The 24960-nt window shown below is 42.8% G+C and overlaps 2 protein-coding genes across 5 annotated transcripts; both read right to left on the reverse strand.

Moving 5' to 3' along the window:
- Positions 1–505: 505 nt before the first annotated feature.
- On the reverse strand, positions 506–17560 carry trip10a (thyroid hormone receptor interactor 10a). Of its 4 annotated transcripts, none has more exons than XM_071533415.1 (15): positions 17431–17560; positions 10546–10661; positions 9934–9990; positions 9250–9400; positions 8716–8778; positions 8043–8147; positions 7803–7931; positions 7530–7676; positions 7183–7371; positions 4440–4463; positions 3629–3738; positions 3239–3371; positions 2533–2621; positions 2237–2370; positions 506–2142 (listed from the first exon to the last, which is right to left on the reverse strand). In XM_071533415.1, the coding sequence occupies exons 1-15, from the start codon at positions 17452–17454 to the stop codon at positions 1991–1993; spliced, it is 1623 nt and encodes a 540-aa protein (XP_071389516.1). In that variant the 5' UTR covers positions 17455–17560; the 3' UTR covers positions 506–1990. The 4 variants fall into 4 exon arrangements, with proteins under 4 accessions (XP_071389516.1, XP_071389515.1, XP_071389519.1 ...); XM_071533414.1 differs by lacking the exon at positions 4440–4463 and adding an exon at positions 4796–4960; XM_071533418.1 differs by lacking the exon at positions 4440–4463 and having other exon boundaries at positions 9250–9397.
- On the reverse strand, positions 16790–24735 carry LOC139655974 (intercellular adhesion molecule 5). The gene is made up of 11 exons (XM_071533413.1): positions 24525–24735; positions 23113–23397; positions 22699–23025; positions 22270–22503; positions 21809–22129; positions 21360–21617; positions 20747–21076; positions 20394–20630; positions 19997–20224; positions 19586–19849; positions 16790–19404 (listed from the first exon to the last, which is right to left on the reverse strand). Exons 1-11 carry the CDS (start codon positions 24574–24576, stop codon positions 19241–19243), a joined length of 2700 nt encoding a protein of 899 aa, XP_071389514.1. The 5' UTR covers positions 24577–24735; the 3' UTR covers positions 16790–19240.
- Positions 24736–24960: the final 225 nt, after the last annotated feature.

Consider the following 24960-nt stretch of genomic DNA (forward strand, 5'->3'; position numbering starts at 1 on the left):
GAATGCCAGTTTGGGGTTATTTAATTAGTCATTATAAACAAAGCAATTTAATAATGTATGCAAATGCATGGCCTATATTGAAAACATAATTATGCAGAGAGAGTAGATGGCAGAGCTAGGTAACTTCACCAAGAAATGAAGCAACATTGCCACCTACTGAGGACGGGCTGTATGTGCTGTTACAGTCAATGGTTGATTCTCAAGCAACATGTTTTCGTGGGGTCTGCAGTTCATCTGGCTAAATCTGAGACTTAAAAAACTGAACCTTAAAATCTACTGCCAATTACAAAGAAACGTAAGACCGATTTTGCCACTAAAATGAATGTAAAAAATGCCCCCCAAAACAAAAGAAAAAGAAAAAGAAAAAAAATCATTCAAAGAGCTGCTGTGTGTGACTGGGCTGATTTTATCAAACCATAACATTTTAAGACCTCTTAAACTGTATGGAAGACTTAAAGGCTTCATCAGAAATAACACAACCAACTTCCAACTTTGAAATGTGCTTTACATTTATTTAGTCTTGAAAACAGAAGATTTATATGCAAATATGGTATATACACAATGCTTTTAACCAGAAAGGCACCAAGACACACGAGTCAGTTACATGAGGACTAATCCTTCTGTCTGGCTCAAAAACAATGTAAAAGAAGACGTGGATCAACACGAGAAGGTGTGAAATAAATCCAAACAAAATGAAAACAACCGTATCACAAGAGACTTTAGGTTCTCTGTTCACAATGTAACAATCTTTATTTGAATGGTTAAAAGGCTAATAAGACAATAGTGGTGTTGTGATAGCTAAAATATATATTATTTATTACATAAATACGATAGTCTTAATGTAGCACATTTTATGTCTGTATTATTTACTCCCTATTGTGGCTACAGACGGTCCACTGTGTGTGCGCAAGGGAAAAAACAATGTGAGAACATCCTTAAAACAAACTAGAATTTCTGTTAAACTTGAAATTCTTATATCTTATTTATAGCAACTTACACGTTCTTAATAAATTATGTTTTTTCAGTACAAATTTGAGATTATTAACTATTAGAAAACAAGAGCCACATCTTTGTTGACGGTTAATGCTTTGAAGTTGAACTATGGTGACAATATGGCTGTGATTGTCTGACCACTTAAGTGTTATTACTGTTGTGTGTATGGGACCTACCATGATCGTAGTGCTGTCAATACCTTTGGCCTCACAAACGGCATGAAAATTCAGAACAAAGCATTCTCCCACACTCACTCATTCCCAAATCAGTGAGCACTCAAGGTCTAAGCTCCGAATATGAGCAGTGCGACTGTGACCGTGCCACACATCGCCCAAAGCGTTGTTAAAGCTGGAGGTTGACACACTTGAGACAACTGAGACTTGCATTTGATCAAATATTCTGTGTTCAATTGCCATGGGTCAGAGCGGCAGAGCAGGTCAGTTTTTAGTGAAGAAAAGTGAACAGGTGAGGTAACTTTCTCCTAAGCCTTACTGGTATGAACACCCAGTGTAGAGCTGGCAGCAGCACTCTTCTTCGTCCTCCGTCTCCTCCTCCTCCTCTCACATTCAGAAGCCAACGCCTTATTGGGCTGTGGCACAAGTCAAGCCGTTGTACCACGATGGTGCCTCAGATCCATCCACAATCCTGCAACTCTAATTAACCACAACCACAAAAGCACTGTGATATAATATCAAAAAGTAATATAAACGTGTGGTTTAGGTGTCTTAGGTAACTGGGATTATAATGACTCTGTGTAATTTTGTAAGCCATGAGGAACATACTGTTAGCACCATTTCTCTGCCCATATGGTTGCAAAAAACGTGAGCACATCTCTATGAAGAAATCAAAGCACTTCATTTGAATCCTCTCCTGGATACACCAGTGGTCCCACCCTTAGTGCTGTGGCTTCTTTATGATTGGTCCCATGGGGAGAGCTGCGCGCAGTATTCTGAAGTGAGCATCTGTTCTTGTTCTTGTCTATTTCCTCATGTGGCTGTCACTTGTTGAGGGTGATGGTGACATAAGAGGTGGGAATGTAGCCTTCATCTCCATTGTTCCTGCGGACGCGGGTCCAACCGTCCCCTTTGTCCTCCTCTACCACCGCCAGCACCTCCCCCTCCTGCATAGCGATGGTCCCTTCACTGGCACCTGGGTGGGAAAGGAAGGACTAAATGGTAGCAAATATCCCCATGCCAGTGTCTGAATGAGAAGAGGAACACTTAACAGCCTACTTAAGACGTACCAGGAAAGTTGTACATGGCTGTGCATTTGCCAATGGGAGCAGTCAGTTCTTCCTCCTCAAAGTCATCGTCAAACTCAGCGTAAATGGCTTGTGAGGCATCAGGAGTGCTTTCATCGGAGTGGGCTCCATCAGGGCTGGAGAGAAAATGGTTAGTTAGGTGGTTTTCCCATACAAAACAGACAGGGCTGGAGAGAAAATGGTTAGTTATGTGGTTTTCCAATACAAAAAAGACACCACTTCATTGTGTCGCACATACCATTAGTCAAGGGCGACTCATCAGCGGCATTCAATGTTACCTGTATACATCGTGAGCTCCGTTGTTGTTGAATGTGTGAGTTCTGTATCGCAACGTATCTCCTCGACCTCCTGCCTCAGCCAGCCAAGTCTACATGAGAGAAGCAAAGAGAGAAGAGAAAGAGATCGACATCTGTATCGCTGTTTATTATTTATTTGTGAGTTTATTGTAAATGTTGGATCGAACAATGGTGGTCCTGATGACCTCTTAATATGTTAGGATGAACATTGGAGGGCCTGATGAACTCATAATATGGTAGGATGATGGAGGGCCTGATCACCTCATAATATGTTAGTTGGAACAACAAAGGTCCTGATTACCTCATAATATTTTAGTTGGAACAACAGAGGGCCTTATTACCTCATAAGATGTTAGGATGAACGGAGGGCCTGATGACCTCATAATATGTTAGTTGGAACAACATTGGTCCTGATTACCTCATAATGTGGTAGCTGGAAGAACAGAGTTCCTTATTACCTCATAATATGTTAGCTGAAACAACAGAGGGCCTTATTACCTCATAATATGGTAGTTGGAACAACAGAGGGCCTTATTACCTCATAATATGGTAGCTGGAACAAGAGAGGGCCTTCTTACCTCATAATATGGTAGTTGGAACAAGGCCTGATTATCTTATAACATGTTAGGACAAACAACGATCCCAAATTTCCTCATAATATGTTAGGTCAAACAAAAGGGGTCCTGACCTCATACTTGCTGAGCTCTCCCCTGAGCCGCTCTATGTTCTGGGATGTCTGGCTGATCTGAGAGGCCAGACTGGCAGGGTCTCCCATTTGAGGGTTTTTCTCATAAACATCCTTCATCTTCCCCAGGGCCTCACTAGAGAGAGATAGAGAGAGGGGGGGGCAGAGTGAGAGAGGAGGGAGAGGGAATGAGAGTCTCTGTAGAAATCGGTTCCCTGCAGAGCCCAGGGCTGGGTAAACAATTCAAACACTTGCACACAGACGCTGCCGAGTTATACACACTGATGTGCACTGCATAAATATTACATCCACACTCCCACCAGAGTGGTTGTAACAGAGATGGTTATTAATACGCAACAGGGTACCCACACAAACGCACACACACACACACACCTTTGATCCACTTCCTTCTGCAGCTCTTTGCCAATTTCTTCTAGTTTCTGTTGTAACCTCTTCCTGCGCTGTTCCGGGGGTAGATGGGCAAAGTCCTCCGTCACTGTGGGCTGTGAGAGTTCACAGGAAAGGAGGGTTAACACTGAACTCGTCTCACACTAGAACAGTTTCATGTCACCAGTAACCATGGTAGCAAAACACACACCTCAAGAGGAAATCAAGGCCGGCGGTTTGGGTTCAGCTCAAGGGTGTTCAACTGACAAAACATGAGTCTCAAATCTCCTTATGACACATTTGTTGTGCTTTAAATTAATGCAATGACAGCGATTTATAACAGTGAGCTGAACACAAAACCAGCACTTTTTCACCCGTGAAACCGACAAGTGCCTTGTAATTCAACAACCCAATAATTTTTTAGTCAGAATTTTTCAGAAAGTTCAAGAAATTAAGTCTCTGATGGAAATAGTGCCAAAGTTTATCCAAGAAAGTGTAGAAACGATTATGACAATCAGTTCAAAATTGGGTTCTAAATTTCCTGCTGTACAATCAAGCATTCCTCCCTTCCTCCACCACCAGGTGGCCACCTCTTCAATACAAACACAGGAGGACAGGCCTTCTGCCACATAGCTTGAAGCTGGATGCTGCATGTTGGTTAGTAAAACTAGAGGGCAGAAACACCAACACAGATTTGTGGGGGTGGGGGAGCACTGGGCTGATGATACTGACACTAAGCTACCTGTAGTAAAGGAAAGGTGGCCATTTATGTGTGACACCCCGTTAACACCCACACCAGCCATGTTGTCAATATTACCGTGGTCCTCTCTGGGGTAAACTTCTGAGGGAGAAAGAAACAGTATGTGTACAGTAAAATATATCATGATATCCTTAGAAATGGTTCTTGGTTTCCACCCTAAAATGGTGAGCATTATATGTATATAACACGTGCCATGTACAAAAAAAAAAAGTGCATTCTATAAACATTTTAAGTAGTGATAGAGGGGTTCTGAGGTGTGAAATCTATACTGCACATGTGAGAATTTATAGAGTTTTATTCATTTGAAGAACTCAGTCATTCCTGCAGAGGTAAGAAAACAGGATGATGCGCCAACCAGGATGGGCGGAGGTCTCCCAGCATCTGACCCATCACCTCTGACCTTGATGACTCACCGATCTCCGGAGGGTCCGGAAGGAAGAGATTCTGGGTTTGACTGTCTTATTGATCTCCTTCAAACAGTACGACAGGGGGTCCCGGCCAAACTTGGGGGAAGAGGGTCCGTTAGCAGGCGAGGGGGCAGGGGGTGTAGAGAAAGGAGGGAGCGTGGAGGGAGAGAGCTGATGTGGGGGGGCGAGACCGGGTACCGACACCCAAGGATTGAGGTGTGCAGGGGTGGGGTGGCAAAAGGGACAGGAGGGGGAGAGAGGGACAGAGGGACGGAGGGACAGATGGATGGGGAGAGAGGGAAGACGGGGGGGGGGGGGGGGGGGACAAAAACAAGGTGACAAGGGAAAGAAAAAGACACCGTCAACACCTTAAAGCACACCACACAGCCAGGAAGACAACACTGGAGCAAACCCAGCACAGGAGCCCAGAGAGCATGACAACACACACACACACACACACACACAAATCTGTCTCTCTCTCTCTCTCATAAGCAAACACACACACAAACAAAAGACAGCACCAGACCACAGTTCCCACACCACTGCCACAGCAGCCCAACACCTGCAGTCCAACACAAGCCAGGATGAAGGGTAGAGTGAGCCTCAGTGAGGAACAGGGGTGGGGCAGATCAGACTTAACCAATGCATTGTTTCATTGGTTGAGCCCAATCAGCCACCTGAATCATTAAGATGCCGTGTGAAAAATCATGTACATAGTTTACAATTCTTTCACAGTCCATGACCCTACACTTCCCTCCCAGCCCGACCTATATAAATAAAAGATCAATAGGAGTTCAATTGGCAGAGGAGTAATGTAGGTTATTATAAATAGCCTTGTTCAATTACTGCAGTAGAACTGCGCACACAGATTTTATGGGCTTGAGGAAATATGCCCTGTGTGACCTATTATAAGGAGGTTAAATTAAAAACATGCTGCAGTGAACTACTGTGTTCTGGTTGGATAATCCATCAGTGTCAGCTGAATGACTACGTGGAGAGGGAGGGGTGGGATCTATTAGCTAAATTACACAGACAGCTGATACCTTCTAGTCTTCAATACTTTAGATAACTATGGCAGTCTGAAACCGCCCTACAACAAGTTCCCTTGTGTAAAAACTCAGGGGTGGAAGTACAGGACTATCATTATGTGCACATCTACTGGGAAGGTTCTACTTTTCTTTGGAGTTATGGGGCTCTAAGTATAGGAGAGCAGTTAGGAACGGGATCGTTGAGGGGCCAGAATGGGCCAACGTAAACCAAAAGCTCACTCAGGTCGATACAGGATACAGCTCCAATATTCAGCCCCCCTATTCATACAGCTAAAAGCCTAATTGGGAGAGCATGACCGATGACACAGAGCAGTGTGCCACACACATACACAGGAGAGGAGAGCGCACAGGAAAGCACAGCCAGTAAGACATGCAGAAACAGGAAAGGCGCTGAAACAAGGGAACACTGCAGGGAAGAAAGAAGGGATCATTTAGTGCCGGGGGTGGGACAGGAGGAGGGAGGCAGTTAGCTGGTTAGTGGTCAGCCACTCATATCGCCGGTTTAGCAAGATAATGTTCCTTTGAGATATGATCCACAAGCTCCAATGTGGTGAAACTCTTGACCCAAACAGGGGTTCACAAGCAAATAGAGCAAAGTCAATGATAACATCTACAGCATGAATGTCTGATTGGATTGGACCCGAGCCAGTTTTTCTGACCTGTCAAACCTGGTGTCATCCCCGATAGTTGGTACAAAGATTTTATTGTGATGCGAGACATAATACTAGGTTCTGGGCAGTATAATGGAAGCAGTGTGTTTGTGGATGCCTGTAGAGGAAAATTCAATGTTGTTTGTGCCCCGTGCTGATGAAAGCACAAGCACAGCAGAATGCTGACTGCCTGTTGACCTATTGGAAACCACGCTGCAGAGAGAGAGGGGGGTGGGGGGCAAGGCTTATTCACTCACAGCCAGGGACAGAGTCATGCAATTGACCTGTTCTAGAAGTGTGTGTCTGTGTGTCTGAATGTGCACTAATGAGAGAGAGGCTCATGCATTATACTGAGCTTAAAAGATGAGAAGGAGGCATGTGTGTGTAGCCACAGCCACAGGTCCGTCATGACGGCTCTCAGTAGAGGGGATTTCCTGGGCGCTGACTGCTGGCTCCTTAGCTCAGACTCTCTGCCTCACAACTGACTCACACTACCCTGCAAGGAGTCAGACGCTAATATGACTGACTGCTCATCGATTTTCAAATCTGCTCTTGTCTACCATTGATGGAGGGGGTTGCTTAGGCATTCACTGCACAATTTGCGCGATGCAAAACAACATCTCCTCTGTCATTGCGAGGCCATATCAGAAGACAAAATTAGCCTGTGGTGCTCTGCTACCGTGGAGGGCCCTACCTTACTCTTCTTGCTGAACAGCCAGAAGTTTTTGCTCCTGTTCTTTCCCAGAAGGTCCATGGGGCCTTTGGGAGTGCCCAGGCTGCTGTCAGAGGAGGCCCGGTTGATGCCCTGACTGTAGTCCTCAAACTCCAGGTCCCCAGGACGCTCAAAGCCTGACTTGTTCTGCTCTATTACAGTCATGGAGTCCTGCATTAGATGGAAGCATGGATAAGAGCAACAAAACAGTTACAAAATATTTTCATTGGACTGAGATATCTACAACTAAAACAAATGTGCTGCATGAAGCCTTAGCCATACTGTATGTTAGTATCTATGTTGTGTAGTATTTGTTTTGACCAACTCACATTCCTTTCATTAACATTAGTGCCGGCTTTAGTAACGCCCTCCAGGCACTTGCCAATGATGGGCATCACGTGCTTCTCTGTGTCTGAGAACAAGATGTAGCCCTCTGCCAACTTCCTTACTCGCTTCTCGTCCATGTCCTGCAATTTCTAGAGCACACACAACAGCAATCACTCAGACATTGCTACAGTTATCACAGCACAAGATTGAAACAACTTAAAGGTTCTCTATGTCGGGAGGGATAACACCAAGTTGCAATAGGTACGTTCACTTACGTTGAAAATGAGTGGCATATCATTAAAATAGAATTGGTTCTGCTCCTTGTTGTACTTCTGGAGTTGTGCAGCGTAGTCGTTCTTACACTCCTCCGCCACGTGTGCTCTCATGTGAGCCTGCTGTTTGGCCTAGACCCACATACAGAGCAAATACAGCTTAACCAGGTGGATCTGATTCTACTGGTGATGGTGTGAAACAGGCAAGTGTTTGTAATGTTGATTTTTCCCCATGAGTGTTACCTTTTCAACATCTGCCTTTGTGGCATTGATGTCTTGATCGGTTTTCTCTGCATACTGTGCTGCACGCTCTGCTTCCCGCCATTCCCTCTCAAAGCGCTTTTTACTCTGGTTTGCAGGGAGAGAGAGAGAGAGACAGAGAGAGCCCATGTTCACTTCAGTTCATCCAACCTATACTGCACTGTGAGGCCATTGTCTAAATGAAATATGAAGAGGTTCTACTATTTTGAGCAGAACGTTTTTCACTGTCTTTCTAAAAAGATGGATAGGGGAGGTTTGGGGCCTTGGGACTATAAGAGCTCTAATCGTCACTAAATATGACTTGGATTTATGATACTAAAGTGGGGAAGTGTACAGCAGGGTTGCATTGTGGTAGATTTTTTTAAGCACTGGATACATGTTGGTTCTCTTTTCCTCGTTTCCACTCCCATCTGTTTTTACTATAGACAAATACAGCCACCTGACCAAACACACTGAATGCACAGCCATTCACTGACAGTGAATCTTTTCTACCCATTAACAATGCACCCAACCTAAGGGCAGACAGGGACACCAAAATAAATGATAGCTTTAGTTATTACAATAGAAAAGTCATGGTACTTTAAGCATGCTGGAAGCCTCTTTTTTAGGATAATCTTTCAATCTTTCAAACCTAAATATCTAAGACTAAACTTACGTTGTCAAGCTGCTTATATGTGCTCTCCAAACTCTGCTGGGCTTTCTTGGCCTCCGACAGATACTGCAGACAGGCATAAAAATAGAGACAGAGTAAGGAAGAGGGAGGGGGGGTCAGATGACAGAGAAAGACAGCGATGCATAGTGGCAGACACTACTTAAGTCAGGCAGTCAATGGGACAGAATAAACAATGACCTCCATAGGCCACAAAACAAAATAGACAAGAAAACAAATACCACTGTGTCTGTTTGAGACATCACGTCTGCAGTGAGAGTCCGTACACGGCTGCAGCGTTCCGCATTCCAACGGGACGCGGCCAAAGCATTCCTCACAGAGAAATGACACACCACTACTGTGACCATCCCTCCCCCAAGAGACAGAGTAAGGCTTCCTTCCTGCCACAACAGTGGGACCTCGACATCTCCACTCCTCCCACCCGTCACACTCCCCCTCAGCATTGTGTGCTGTCTTACAGACGGACTTCACCCGGCCTGAACCCAGTTCACCCCTGCCCTCCCTCCCAATCCGGCTCACCGTCTTCCGTTCCTGCTTGAGTTCCTGCAGGTACTTGGTGAGATCGATGCAGATGTTCATCATCATGTTCTCAGCGATCAGCTCCCTCTGCCCCGCGTAGTCGTTCATCTCATTCAGGATGTCCAAGAAAGACTGGAAGCTGGAGAACCTACTTTATAAGAGGAGAGGAGGGGAGAGGAAAGGCCGCAGAAATGAGAGACACAATGGATGGGGCGACTGATAAGAGGTTACATACACAGGCTCAGACAGAAGTCAGTGTTGGACCAAGCAATGATAAGAAGCTCATGACTTCCTTATTCCTGCTTCCTTCTAGGGGCATTTACATGGCTCCCACTGCGGCCCCACACTCTGGCATGGATGACACCAATAATGACACCATTTGAAATGTTCTATTAATGTCAGTTCAGGTCTCTTTTCCTCCTTTATTCATCCATAGTGTGTAACACACAGACCCACTGAAATCAGCAAAGCCTGATAGATTGTTCAAAAACTTAATGGTGCCAGGCAACACATGCAATTTGGTCCAATAAGCAGAATTTTGGCTGACATTGCTGCGCAGCTAAATATATTTCCTTGAAGCAAAAATGCAGTTACTGGAGGCTTAAAATAGCTCCAGCCTTCTCAATGTTGCCAACTTTTTAAGTGTTAAGAGGAAAGTTTGCACTCAAGCCCACAATGGCTCACCTGCACTCAGGTTCATCTTTGTTGCCTCGTTTTAGGTTATATTTCTTTGACAGGTTCCTGTGGACAATGAAAGAGGATCAGATGGATGCGTCGACAGATAGATACTTTATTAACGCTCTGCGGGACATGGGGGTCAAGATGGATGACAGATGAAGACAGCTCACAAAACCATTCTCATGCAACCACTGGCTTTTTTATACGATAGGATTCAAAACAAAACAGTCCAGCATGGCCATATTAAAATAGCTCCTCTTCTCCTGTTCCTCCTTCTTTCACTCTCCATCTGACCACATCCTGTCTATCATGTGCCAGTCTACTCCCACTTCCTCTCCAGCAAAGCTCAGCACTAAACAGATGTGGGAGAGAGACAGAGAGAGGGAGAGAGAGAGAACTGCAGCTGGAGAATGAGGCCAGTGTCTCAGAGACAAGTTCAATTCTGTCCCAAAGTAGTCATAAGACCCTACATACATTTCATAAACAGCCTTTTAACATGTGCCCATGAAACACACACACACACACACACACACACACACACACACACACAAACACACACAGAGAGGAAAGCATTTGATGCAGTTTATACAGGAGAACCATGACAGGAATGAGACCTACCTCAGTTGCTTGGCATAGTTTTGTTCTATCTCTGTCCTCTCCTTCACAAATTTCACATACTTCTCCACCAGCTCCAGGCCAGACTGTGTGTGCTTTTCAATGATGTCATATTGGTCCTGGGGGAAGGAGTTCAAGAGAGACAAACAAGGAAAAGATGTTAGGTCTACACGGTGCTGGATATGGAACATATGTTAACTACTAGATAATAACTGGGGATGTTCCTCTGGTTGAGTCTGAGGTAATCTAAGAGAATCCTGAATGCACGGTAATAAACGAAACACACTGAGGTTTCATTTGGTCTTGCGTTTTGCATTCCATGAATGCTCTCTGCATGTGCACAACTCCTTGACCATTTTATCTCAATTTCCGCCTAGCATTAAATCATGGGGCACCCTGTTGCGAGAGAGAGAGAGAGAGAGAGAGAGAGAGAGAGAGAGAGAGAGAGAGAGAGAGAGAGAGAGAGAGAGAGAGAGAGAGAGAGAGAGAGAGAGAGAGAGAGAGAGAGAGAGAGAGAGGACAGTCAGAGGACACAGGGTCACAACTGGGGTCACAACTCTCAGGCAGCAAAAACAGGAGGTGCTCCTCATATCCTGTGGTACTGTGTGTATTTTTCAGGCCTGGCTTAGAATTCATAAACCTCTGGCAGAACATAATCGCAGATTCGCTGACATCCACATACTTTTATATGCTAAGAAGGAGGTGTATTGTGTAGTCTCTTTCTTTCTTGTTCCTTATTTGGCCCGGCTGAGTACTTCATGACACCTTCAAGCTCAGACAAGCCTGTTGAGAGTGAGAGAGATGATATCTGAGCCAATCCTCCCTCACTCCCCACTCACAGCACTTCCTCCAAGCTCTCTTTGGTGTTGACTTTTACAGTACTGAGGAGGGGGCATCTCTGAATGGGGATTCCTGACAAGTTGGGCCATGCTGTTCTTTTACCCTTCAGGTAAAACAAAAGACAGAGACAAAACCCAAATGAATGACACAACGCTTAGCCTAATTACAGACCACATTCAAAAGGTTAAGGCAAAGGCCTACAATCTATCTCCGCAATAAGGTCTAACCAATACGAAGTGTTGGGGTTTGAATTCTGTGTCATCAATTGAGGAGCGGAGCCAATGTTAGTCAATATAGCCTACCTACCACTAAAGATTTTCCAATTTTCTTTGGTCGTTTTGTGAAAGATAGATTTCCTTCTTGGATGAAGAATGTCCGTCCCCCACATTTGACTTGCAAATAGAAATGGTGACAAAGGACTACACTGAAATAAGCTGCAAGCAAGACCTCCTTTGCATCACTTTGCTCACACGTATCCTGCTTAAAGCTAGAAATTTACAACTAACTGGTTGGTAAATAATCTCAAAGCCAACAGTAGCAGTTCAAAAAACTGGATCTAGGATTAGAGTCATTATTGGAGAAACGTATGTTGTGCTGCCGCCACCCAAAAACCTCAACCAGTGCCGAGGCAAAGACTTCTGTTTTCTGCAACAACCAATGCATATACTGATAGTATACACACATGACACAAGACAGCATAGCCAAGTGTTGAAGGCAGCAGCAAGTGGGAGTAAGTGAATATAAATGAATCTACCTACTGAGAGAGGGCGAATCCTAAATTGGCTTTGTACATGAAGGCAAACAACAAGTCAGGAAAAAAATAGCCTACTGTGTAAGTAGGGCTGGGCAATAATTCAATATTAGCTATCCATCGTCTTTCAGTGGAATCATATTGTGAAGATATGAAGATGTTTTGATATCTTGATACACAATTCTGTTGTCTAAATTGATGATAACAAGCTTATTTTTTTATTTCAAAACTTTATTATTTGAAAATTTTGTTTGACATCACACTTACCATTACCATGCAGTTCAATGCAGTGAGTATCAATTTGATTATTTAACGTGATTTTGCATACATAAGCCATATTGTGATATATATTAATTCTTATGATTATCATGATATTGATTTCAATCATATTGCCCAGTCCTATGTGTAATCACAAGTTAGAAAAGCTAGGGGAAGCTAGAGATTGGGAAATGTGAGCGGACATAGGGTCGAAACTTAAAGCACCAGAGATAGTAAACAGCAGCTTAAGACCTGACCTGTGGTGTTGTGGTCCAACACTCAGCGGCCTGTTTATTTTATACAGCCCGCTGCACCATGCGACAGATGAAGCATATGAAAGGAGGAAGCTCAGATAAGCTAAAAAAGCAGCCAAGGCTGAAGAAAAGGGTGTGCCCTGTAGAAGTCCAAGGCTATGGATTTGTAGCCACATCCACCGGCAGTTTAATCCAGGAGTGAAGGATTCATGGTCAGGGCTTACAGGTTACAAGAGCAGCTGGGGTGGCTGAACATATCAGTCAGTGGCTCTGGCTGAAAAGAAATGACAACATTTGGGGTCCAAAGTATAGAAATCTATCTCACGGCTGAGGTAGGAGTTGATGTATCATATCATGGCAGAGCTATGGTAGTGGAAATAGGTAGTCATACTGTCCTCAGCTCCTGATGTAGCCTGTGTTACCTTTAGCCTTTTATTGCTGAGATTGATGGTGAGGTTAGAAGTTGCTGGGTGAGGTGTTGTGGCCTAGGTGTAACCCTATGTGCAGGGAGGCATAGTGTAGATGAGTCTAGTTCTGATCGGTGTTGAAAGCAGGCGTGGACTCAACTTCCTGTTGAGTCTTCTTGATGTGTCATGGACCAATGAATCATCTGTGATGGGAAGTGCCCATCTGACCCCCATGACATAACCACTCTCACCCATCCCTTCCTCCAACATCCAAGCCAGGTTTCTACCCAGGTCCTCACTCTTAAAAAGTAATAATCGATGACATTTTCATGTAAATAAATTTGCGTTTCGCCCTTCTCTTTCACCGTTTGACATAACACAATAGTGATTCAGCAATAAGAAGTTCATGAAAGATTTTACATGTGTTCTGAACACCCAGTGTCGGGTAGCTGTTTCCCAATGTTATGCCAAAAAAAACAAAAGAATGGGTTTCCCCTGGTAGTGTGTCTCCACCTCAATTTCACACCGGTGAAGAAAATAACATTTCATTTTTTGTGAATTGTTTTCCTATTGCTGTTAGAACAACATTATAAAAACATTTTACCAGATGACAAAGAATGAAAGTAGCCAACTGACAGTAACCTACTAGCTGCCTCATAATGAATGGAGATCACGCCTGTTTGTGGTCTTATATTATCTCAGACCACAAGCATCCATTGATTCTTACAAGGAAGTTGTCGGGCTATCCATCTACTTGTCACTTATTAAGCGCATCTCCCCCACAAGTTCCTTAGGGGATACAAATTTTGGAACAACAGGAAAAACCCTCTGGTGAAGTGATGCATTTTATACTAGAAAATAGTAATAAATAGATGAACTCAGTAATAATTAGCATGAGTGCCATCTACAGAAAGTCAAACTTAACAGAAAATCTGAGGAAATACATCACACTAGTGGCAACACTGTTTGATTGCAAAGGGATCTCTCGCTTATCACCAAGGATGTCGCAAAAAAATAATAAATAAAGCTTGTGGATTACAACTTTAATAGCACAGGGGATTGTTACAGCAGATCCCATATTTTGGTAAAAGATCCATTGACATCAACTGATTAATTCCAGCTCATGTAATAAACTTGAGTTTAAATATTCAAAAATGTTGCAACAACTATTTGTGAAGCAGCTGTTAACTAAAGTAAACTGAAGTTAATAAAAAAAAATTCACTTTCTTCTGCAAGAGTAATTGTATGTCCAGTGCTTCCTGTGTGTCCATGTAGGCTATGTAATATGTTTCTCAGCTTGAGCGCAGTATTGTTGGATAAGAATGAACCCTAGCAAAGTGCATATACAGTATATACAAATGGATTATTGGCAACTGTATTAACAACTCTGTAGTTAAGAGAGAGAAAAGCTTAATCTATATTCATTTGGTACTTGATACTGGCAAACATTCAAATTCTGTACTATTTGGAAACAGGACCAGTAGTAGCACTGGAAAGAAGAAGCATTGGTTCATCTCAAATATGAATTGTGACTGCTTGATTCAAAAAAAGGATGCCCCAATCAGAACAAAAAGCCAACCTCCTTATTACTGGCTTAAAAGTTGTCAAAGTAGCTTTCCAGACTTGACAAGAGTCTGGTTAGGACCGGGCAAGCACTGAAGGCTGCCAGACCACTAGAATTTATCATAGCCAGTAGCCACAGTCAAAATCATCTTAGACCCGTCAACTGGGTTTGTGCCTAACTGTCTTTTTCATAAATGATTTGTGTGAGATTGTGTGCTCTCTCCAGCAGCAACACATCCTTGTTTGAAGCATGATAATGGCATGACAATCAAATATGAGGGAGGATGCTACAAAGAGACAAAGGGGAGAGAAAGGGGATCAGAATAGCAATTGCAAGAAACATGTCCACTGGTTGTGCTTTTTATTAAAATAAGGCTAATTTCTGGTTGAAACAACAGCTTGTACTCTGGCTATTCCATTACTATTTGGGTGGGAAGTGGGACAGCCTCGAACCCGCCTGCCCTGCCTTCACACTTTTAAGTATCATAATCCTTAGAAAATTACATGCATCTTTCTCTCCTCCATTTTTGATTGGTAAGCTAAAAATTTGAGTTCAGCCCTGTGAATTAGCATACAAACCTTCAAAACAAGGAAGAGATAAGTTATTCTTGAGGGCACAGATATAGGCGGCGTAATCAAAGACTCATACCCCCTGCCCCAGCACTGTAGTCCTGATGGCCTTGTCCAAACCTGGCACCCATCTCATGCGTCCTCTATCCTTCATCTTCCAACACTTCAAGTAATACCAGAGAGAAAACTGGCATCTACCGAATGCCAAATAACTTCTAAAGGAGTCACCCTGAGAAGTCACTAACCTACAAGGTCTGGGTGGATGTTTCTGCCCTGAGTCACCCTGACTTCCAGAAACTTAAGGGCCTGGCTGAGCCAGACCTGTCACACTGCAGTTCTCAGGTTTTGAGTGATGAAAAAGATTGGCCTAGTAGCACTCACTATCAGGGCTAATGCCGAGGCACTGATCTTGCACACTGAAAACTCATGGCTTAAAATAGCCATTGGATTAACGGCACGGAGAGCAGGGGACAGATGCCATAGAGCAGACTTGGCCACACGGGATGTCCCCCTAGCCAAACATTACCAAAAACCAATTACGTTAGCTGGGCCTTGTCTAGCCCAGAACTTATAGAGACAGAGAGTAATATAGACAAGGAAAAACTCTTATTGTGCAAAAACTTTGTCAAGAATTTTAGAATGAAATCATTTTGGCGTGACACAGAGTGAAGACAGAGTGTTGGCTCGGCCTAAAGGGCTACCTCTGAAAGCAATGAGAAAACTACCTCTGAAGTGAGCAGAAAAGATTCCTATATTTGAAAATGCTTGAAATTAATACTGGAGTATGGATGTTTTTCTGACTCCATCAAATTAGGGCAAAACTAATTAGGCTGTTGCACCGGCACGGAGGATGGAAAGGGGACAGGGGGAAGAGGCCTAGGGGGAGGCTCTGTAATGAGGTCAGAACCTCCCCGTCCTCCTCTTTGCAATGCTCCATTTACATATTCTGGTTCCATGTGTGTGTACATCACCAGTGTACCATAAACTGTAGCAGTCATCAAGGTAATAAGTAGGCTATGTAGTTTGCTTTTTAAACAGTGTTTGTTTAGATATGGGATAGTCTCGCTAGAAGCCTGCTCTCCACATATGTTTAACTCTGTTTTAACACTGCATACGCCCCCAAAGCCAACCCTGTATTCAATGGATATGGCATGCAGTCTGCTACTCAACAGTTTAAAACCCCTTGATTTATTACCAAATGTAATAGCCATGAGTTTTTCGCTGTATCCCAGAGTAGTAAATAGCCCTCACCTTAGACATCAACAGAGTTAACGCAATTAATTCTTATCACTAGAAAATTACAAATCAATTTGAGAAAGAAACCTTGTCCTGGTTAACCTATATTTGTACAAATAGATCCAACAAATAATCTGATCACATTTCATTACAGGATGGAGACCTCTTGAGTTCAACGCACTGTTTGTAGAATAAGGAGTCATGCCACTCAGGTGGACAGGTAAGGCTTCAAACTTCATGATGAAGCCGTTATCAAGGCAAAGGGCAGCGTCTGGATTCGTCTCCATGGAAGCAGGGAGCGTTTTAGCCAAAACTGTAAACAGTAAAACACCCTACTGTATGGAAATAACTTATATGCAGGCATATAGTGGAGGGTAAACCTATAACCTATTTATTTGCAGATTGGGGTACATCCAGCTTTTTAGCATGACATAAATCACAGTAAATAGTATCAAACTGATGTAAACCACATGAGGTTCATTCAAAGGAAATAAAATAAATTGATGTTTATTGTAAACTATAACTGATTTTGCTTTATAATGATGGTTGCTTGCATAGTGATGCAGGTCATAGTTACACCACTGCCTATATCTATAAATACATCTACTGACGGTGGAGTGGAGGATCTGGGGAAACATGCAACAGCAAAGATCCCTAAACCATTAAGCATTTTATTGGATCCAAGCAGGTTAGCCAGATAAATTTTGAATCACTGTCCACATGCAACAAGTCGGTGAGTGGACTTAAGAGGGCTTTTGCTAACCTAACGCTGGTTTCAACTGAATAGCTGTCCGATAATGGACGCGTTTTCATTAGCTAACGTCTGCTGCCTTTCAAAACATTCATGACACAAGCGGGCAGCTAGCTTTTCACTGCTCCAGACGTGCATCGCATTTATCCCTCAAAGCCAAAGAGGTATGCCCCATTTTCTCAGCAAACACCGCTGAAGAAACGGCATTATTGCTATCCCGATAAAGTATTAACTAAGCTAGCCAGTTGGTGGACTCACCCAAAGCTCTGTGCCCCAGTCCATGTTCAACTTGTAGCCCGAGCTGTCTGTCTATCCCGAATACAAAGAACTTCTTCAAAGTTATCCCAACAACTCGGGAGGACGGCGCTATAATCCCGGGATGATAAATAATTCGTAACCAGTACGCCCCTCTGTGTTTGGTTTCTTTAAGAAACAATGCAAAGCAGCATCATAATTAGTTAATTAACTTGGGCTGGCAGCCGTTAGTCTAGTTTGTCTAAATATTTTTCATACCGAAGGAAAGAGGGATAAACTAGCTTTCATATCCGCGTCACTCCCAAATCCTAATTCTTAAAGGGACAGTGCACCAAGGCATGCAGAGGAACACAATACTGGCACTGACAGCAACACCGTCTCACATGACAACTATGTTACATCCTTACATTCTCTTGTTGTTTTAAAGTTTTCTTTTATTCTGTATTGCTACTGTATCCTTTGGCGGACCCACGTTCAAGCCCCTAATACAGGCAGTCATCTGCCCTGCTGAAGTGCCCTTGAGCAAGGCACTGAATCCCTGCCAGCTCCAGAGGCTCTGAGCTGCAGCTGACCCTGACCTCTGACCTCCCTGATGAAGGGGGTGAAGTGAAAAGGGAATTTCTCCACTGGGATGAAGAATGTGATGTGATATGTGACATACTTTTAGTATGTCACATATCACATCACATTCTTCAAAAGCAGATACCAACACACTGACACCGATGCTTAAGGATACTGCCCAATTTGAGAATTCACATACTGTTTTTCATATACCCCTTTCACAATCCAATTAGCATTTGTGAATATGAATAACTCTTCCCCAAAGCTGGAAACCACAGAACTAAGACTCAGCCTGGAGCTGCCCCTCTTACAATGAATATGGAAAATGAGTTATGTTAAGTCATAAATTGTTTGTCTGAACTTCTACCTCCAAACTAGTAGGAGATCATTGTAGATCTGAACAAAAAACTGTATCCTGTCCCCACAGAAAATCATCCAGGATACTGTCACAGTCATCCTTGGCCACTTTTTCCAATTTATTCAATTTACTAATGTAATTTATTATCATAAATTAGATGTAGAGACAAACATTTCTGTTTTATTTCACTAATGCAGGCTGAACTGCTCTAGAGTATTGTGTGTGGCATCTCCTATTCATTCATTCATTTAACAGAATGCAAAGTTTAGCAATTATAATAATCAAGACTACATTGGGAGAGCAGAAAAGATGACAACCATATAGTGATTTGCTCTGGCTGTGTTCTCTCTCTCTCCTCTCTGACTGACAGTTTCCATAAAAATGTAGGATAGATAGAATGCATGTTTACAAAAGCAAAGACTGAGTAGCCTACAAAGTAGGGAAAATGCAGATAATTTTTAAAATTAGGCCTACATTTAGGATTATACAATAACATCACTTAATTTCTGAAAAACATATTAGAGTAATTATCTGATTAAGAGCAAAATCCTAATAAAGGTAATTGATTAAACATAAATTGCAACATGTCACAGGTTAAAATCCAATATGCATGAAACTATAAAACAGACGCAGTTCAACAAACTCATACCAGTTCTAAACAAGTCTTTGCCTATTTTTATGCTGCTGGAAGACAAAAGGCTTTTCATCATTATATACTGCATATTCTACAGGATTTGCCTCAGCTCCCAGCAGTAGATAACACTTGTTTGCAAAAAGGCAGCATAGTTTTTTCATATACAAAAAATACATGTTCAAGATGTAAAATGTAAACTCTGACTGAATCCTCAATCCCAAGGCAAATTTTCTTCTTCCCTATTCAGCAAGTAATTAACATCAGGCAGACTGTGGAGTCATAGGGATATCTGGACCATCCTTGGTGCGGACAGGGAGAAAATCATACTGTCCATGTTTTGTTTTGCAGTAGCACAAAGTGATCAGAAGGGCGATAAAGATAAATAGAATTGCCATTGTCACGCCAATGATTACAATGGTATAATCTGTAAAGCAAACAAGAGAGAACAAATTACAGCAAACTTAATTTTCTCAATGCTTGATGTCATGAATGTTTTGGGTTTTTTTTTTAAATGCAACCTAGGTATGTAATATGGCAACATCAGCCACTACTTCAGTGTCTATAATGTTTCCATAATGTGTTCTGCACAGAGTCAATAATAATACCTTTCATAATCAGTGTGGTGGATCTTGTCACAGTCCCAACTTTATTCGTGGCAACACAGATGTAAATCCCAGTGTTGGTATACGTGGCTCCTGTGATGATGATGTTCCTCTGTCGCCCCCCGGTGGTCTCATTCACATTTGGTGCAGAGATGTAGTTCCAGTGGAGCTTCGGAGGGGGGTTGCCCTCAGCACTGCAGACCAGAGACACACTACTGCCCCGGGTCACTTCCACAGTGTCGTTTCCTTGCTGGAACTCAGGGGCATCTGCGGAGGAAAAGATGAGATTATTTGAGATCAGGACATCAGTTGTGTGAATGCTGTCAAATTTACCCTAGTCACAAATCTCACTCATTCTGTCCACTAAACAGCATATGTTGACCATTTTTGTAATTTTCAAATGTTACAACTTACACAAAACATCAACATATAGCGGGTGTTGAGCTTCTCCATGTTTGTTGGTTGCTGTAAGTGAGTATTTCCCACTATCGTGCTTTCTCAAACGCACTGGGGAAGGCACCTTTTTTCCATCTTTAAGCCAGGTGATGAGAGGCTCAGGTTTTCCCTCCGGTTTACACTGAATTTGGTGCTCAGCATTCTCTATAACCTCATAGCGGTCATCACAGGTAAATGCAGGGCCATCTGTGAAGATTGCATCAAAATACCCATCAGAATATATTATGTCAAGAGACAATTTGGCGACTTATCGGCGCTTTGATACAGTGCATTTGGGCATCATGAAAGACGGTAATGATTTTGTCTATCTGATAATGAAACATGGTATAAAATTCAGCAGATCTGATACACTCACATTCCACTGTGATGTCAATGGAGGTACTGGTCCTGCCCATGATATTTACGGCTTCAAATATATATGTTCCTGAGTGCATCCTGGTAAGCAGCATAGATTTATTGATCATCCTCCCCTGATGTTGCCACTGAACATCGGATGGAGGGTTCCCATCAGCTTGACAGGGCACTGTGCTCAGAGTGAAATTGTGCTCCACACCAGTGTAATCGCTTGGACAAGCTTGGATGAGTGGCTTATCTGCAAGCGGAACGAGTAGGAAAACTTAATCTCGTCATCAGTTCATCACAACTTCTAAATGGAGACTAAATGGAGTAAAAATCATATGGTAACAGATAGATGACTGGAAAACTCACAGAGCACGGAGGCGATGTAAGGCGCTGAGGTCGCAGTAGGGGGATGCTGTAGTCTGTCTGGTCCGAGGTACAGCTGAGCCTCGCATCTGAACTCTGCTCCGTTGTAATTGGCGGTGGGAATGACAGTCAAATGACGGGACACATCTCCTGGTGTCTTTCTGGGGTCATTAATCAATTCTGTCTTCACGGTTTCATTGCCTCGGTACCACCGCACTGTGAGGTTCTGCACAGGAGCCACGTTGATGATGTCACACTGTAGATGGTACTCTGTCCCCTCCATCATCAGCCCAGCGTGACCCACCACAGAGACTGATATAGTGTCTGGAGTCTCTGTAAACAAAAGAGATTAGAAGAAATGCATAAAGTTGCATAAAGTTTTCTTAAAGGCGATTGAACTTGAATGTATATGTATATGTATATGTATATGTGTATTATGTATACATTATGTACCCATACATATATTATGTATGGGTATACTTTAACCTTCCATTTCATTTCCATATAAAATGACCACATTTGGATCTGTGGTATGCCCAGCTGTGGTATTCTCTGAACCATCTCTTCCCTATTTATTGTGCATTTACATGAAGTGGCACTGTAGACTTCTACTTACTATAAAGAGTGATGAAAGGCATCTTTAAGCATTGGTAATTATCTTCGAGAGTAATGTAGCATTTAGGTGACATGTTCCAGTCTTTCAGTTGTTCTACACTCCAAGTGACCAAAGTCACATTTTCTCGAAAATCTGTGCCTCCAGCTGCGGCCTCCCAGCCCATTCCCACATGATCTGTGGATGATGTGCTGCAGTTGACTGAGACTTGATCTCCATATCTCACCACTGGTCTGGCAGGCATCAACTCAAGTGGGCAAGCTAGCACCCAAAAGCAAAAGAATAAATACATTCAGTCAAATTGAAGCTTAATTTTGGTGCACAATCCTTTTGTAAGAAGAAAGCCATCAACAACAGACAAAAGTTGATATGATCATTTTGGATTTTAGTGGCACAAATTCCAGAGCTCAGGCTAAACAGAAGCATTTAATGTAAAAGACACAGGGATGTACCTCTTGGCTCAGATGGCCCTGGAGTGGCCATGTCTACTGAATTTGCTGCTGTAGAGATTGTTTCCACTTGAACGAAGATCGGTTTATTTATGACCCTCAGTTTATTGGTGGCTATGCAGAAGTAGGTTGTGTCATTGGTCACTCCTATAATATTCAGATTACTCTGGTTCTCAGCAGTATTCACTTTATCAAGTCCTGCTGCATCATAGGCCCAGTGGATCTCAGGAGGAGGGTTCCCATCAGCTTCACAGACCAGTGAGACATTACTGCCCTTAGTCACAACGACAGGGACATTTTCCCGCTGGTGGAACTCAGGAGCATCTGAGGAGGCAAATAGGGTTTTTGATCATTCAGATATTTACACTGAACTGCAGGGCATTTGACTTGAAATTGTAATCTGACAAGAAGTTTAAATCAAATTTGAGACAAAATTAAAGTCGTCGACATCCTCAGCTACTCACATTCCACCGTGACAACAATAGTGGCATTAACTCTGCCGATCTTATTGGTGGCTATGAATTCAATCTCTCCTGAATCCATCCTGGTCAAGGGCTGCGAGGCATCAATTAGTCTTCCTTGATGGTACCATTTAACAGAAGCGGGAGGGTTCCCATCAGCTTGGCAGGGCATCATGCTCAAGCTGAAATTATGTTCTCTAACAGTGAACTTGCTTTGGCACTCAACCACTGGCTTATCTGGAAGTGGGGCAAGGGAAAATTAGTCACAGTGTCACAAGCTACATTACGAGACTCTTGGATACATAAACATTGCAATATATGAAACAAATATTGTAATGAATTCCCCACAATAAAGAAAACAGAAACCATGCTTACATGCTTGCATTTTAGAGCCAAAATACTACTACAATAATAGAATGTTGATCTACTCACACTCCACAGAAAGAGTTTGTGTTTCAGATGAAACAGTAGGAAGTTGTGGTTCCTGTGGTCCCAAGTCTAGTTGTGCCTCACATCTGAACTGGGCTCCATTGTCCTCTCTGCTGAGGCTGAGCGTCAGAATGGAAGACTCACTTACTGGTTTTTTGGTCGTGTTGGTGAAACTGACTGTACGGATGTTTTCATTCCCTTGGTACCACCGTACAGTGAGGTTTTGTACAGGAGCAACATTGATAATATCACACTGGATCTGGTACTGTGTCCCCTCCACCACAGGATGAACAGAGCTGATAGGAAACATGATGACGCTCTCTGGATTCTCTGTCAATATGGTGGATATAGAGTTACTATAGTGTGTTCACTCTTATTTCCCATATTTTCATACCATTCATGCAAAATGACACTTACTGTATACAGTGAGTCGGAGGTCTTTGCTGCATTCGTGAGTTTCATCTATCTTGATTTTACACTGGTGCTGTACATCCCAGTCTGACATGTTAGCCACCACCAAGGTGATAAACTCCATTTCCTCCTCCTCATCAATAATTCCATTTTCACTACTCCAGAATATCTTGTCATAATTGTGAGTTGTGCTACTGCAGTTGACCTGGAATGATTGTTCATGTTCTACCATGAGCTCAGGAGGATCCAGGGTGAGAGGGTTGGACTCAGGGGGGCAGACACTGTCCCCATCTGTTGACACATAAACGGTGATGCTTTTATTGGTCTTTAAAAATGGACTATGCTGCGCCCTGGTGGATCCGTTTGCTAACATGCATATCAAAATTGCGTGGGGTTGGATTGCAGCTCATGCTATCACAATCTCTACATCTACTTGCTTGTCTCTCTACACAGTAATCGTCAAAAACGCTGCCCACTCTCCTTAAGAAAAAGAAAAATCAAAAACCTCACTGGTCTGGTCACATGAACATGCACCATTGTCCATTACAAACACAGACTGGTACTCTTATTGACACTTAATGAATGTGGGTCCTAATAACTGAGAAATACACTGCATCAGGTGTTTTTAGAAAATGAAAATTTCAAACATTAAAGTGTGTCTGTGTTCTTCTTCTACTGAACAGTAGCTGAAAAAAAATGAAATTTCAGGTACAAGATTTCCACAGAATTCTGTTATGAAAAAGGGAAATGCGTAAGTATTATAGAAGAAAAAAAAGCTATGAACTGCCTGTGCAAACCAAAAAAGAGTATGGTGGATCTGCTGAATTGTTCTAATGATATTTTGTACTTAAAAACATGGAACCACCACCCACCACACCCACCGATGGCAAAAATATTCTCTAGGCAGCCAGTGCAGTCTGCACACAGGGAAGTTTTTTTTTTTTACCACAGAATTTTTAACACCTACCCCTCCCGCTTAAAACCACACGATATATTTGAAACAACTGCCAGTAGTTTATTTGGTGTACTTAAAGATTTTATCATTGTAAAATAGCTAGGGCTACATTCAAACATGACAATTTTCATCTCTTTTGTCTTTCTTTAAGTCTGGATATCCCTAACGGACTTTTTTTTTGGCAGAAAATAGCTGAATTCCCTATCTCAGAGTGAGGAATTAAATATTTTATAAAATCCTTCATTGGGAAGTGTACTGGTTCGATAGCATGTTTTCATAGTTTGTATTTTCTGGCAACACATGGAAGTTGAACAGGCTACTGCAATTGGAAGAGAGCAAGCAATTACCTCAGAATCTTAATATATAGCAATATTATCCCCATCCATAGCATAACAGGACACATGACACAGGACACAAGTTTTAGACCCAAATGCAATCACTGTAGAGCAGCGTTATCACTCACCATAATGACAAAGTATAAGTATGAGAAGGCCCAACATCCTGAGAGGCAGCATGCTGGATGCAGCAGGAGGCGGGGGGATAGGAGAGGATGTTTCAGGATGTTTCAGAGGATGTCTCTCCTTCTGGTTCTGGATGGGTTGGATCCTGGCTCAGTGTTGGTCCTGATGGTGGCCTGCTGCCGGCAGTTACGGGAACTTAGTAGACAACACCATGCCGTCAATGCGGAAAAGAGAGTGTACAAGAGGAAATTCAACGCCCTCGTGAACACAGGAAACTGTCTGTAAACGGAAATATGTCGTCAAAACCACAGTTGTCCTGAGAGAGAGCAGGGATAATAGACTTCTCCCTTGTGTAATCATACACTGCATCTCTGTTAAATTGTTTTTAAAGAGTCACGCACAGGGCTGATTTGGCATTTTTTTTATTGAAAACATTGC

This window comes from Centroberyx affinis, unplaced genomic scaffold, assembly GCF_046629955.1.
Source record: "Centroberyx affinis isolate AG114_WGS23_722 - 3 ecotype Tasmania unplaced genomic scaffold, CSIRO-AGI_Caff_v1 ptg002364l_1, whole genome shotgun sequence".
NCBI classification, from domain to species: Eukaryota; Metazoa; Chordata; class Actinopteri; order Beryciformes; family Berycidae; genus Centroberyx; species Centroberyx affinis.

Coding starts and splice junctions, on each gene's coding strand:
- trip10a (XM_071533414.1), bottom strand. CDS start 17,454: ATGGACTGGGGCACAGAGCTTTGG. Junction 9,401..9,933: donor AAAGATGAACCTGAGTGCAG/GTGAGCCATTGT, acceptor CCTCTTATAAAG/TAGGTTCTCCAGCTTCCAGT. Junction 7,932..8,042: donor CAAAGGCAGATGTTGAAAAG/GTAACACTCATG, acceptor ATGTGGGTCTAG/GCCAAACAGCAGGCTCACAT.
- LOC139655974 (XM_071533413.1), bottom strand. CDS start 24,576: ATGCTGCCTCTCAGGATGTTGGGCCTTCTCATACTTATACTTTGTCAT. Junction 23,398..24,524: donor ACTTATACTTTGTCATTATG/GTGAGTGATAAC, acceptor ATGTGTCAACAG/ATGGGGACAGTGTCTGCCCC. Junction 23,026..23,112: donor CCTCCGACTCACTGTATACA/GTAAGTGTCATT, acceptor CCATATTGACAG/AGAATCCAGAGAGCGTCATC.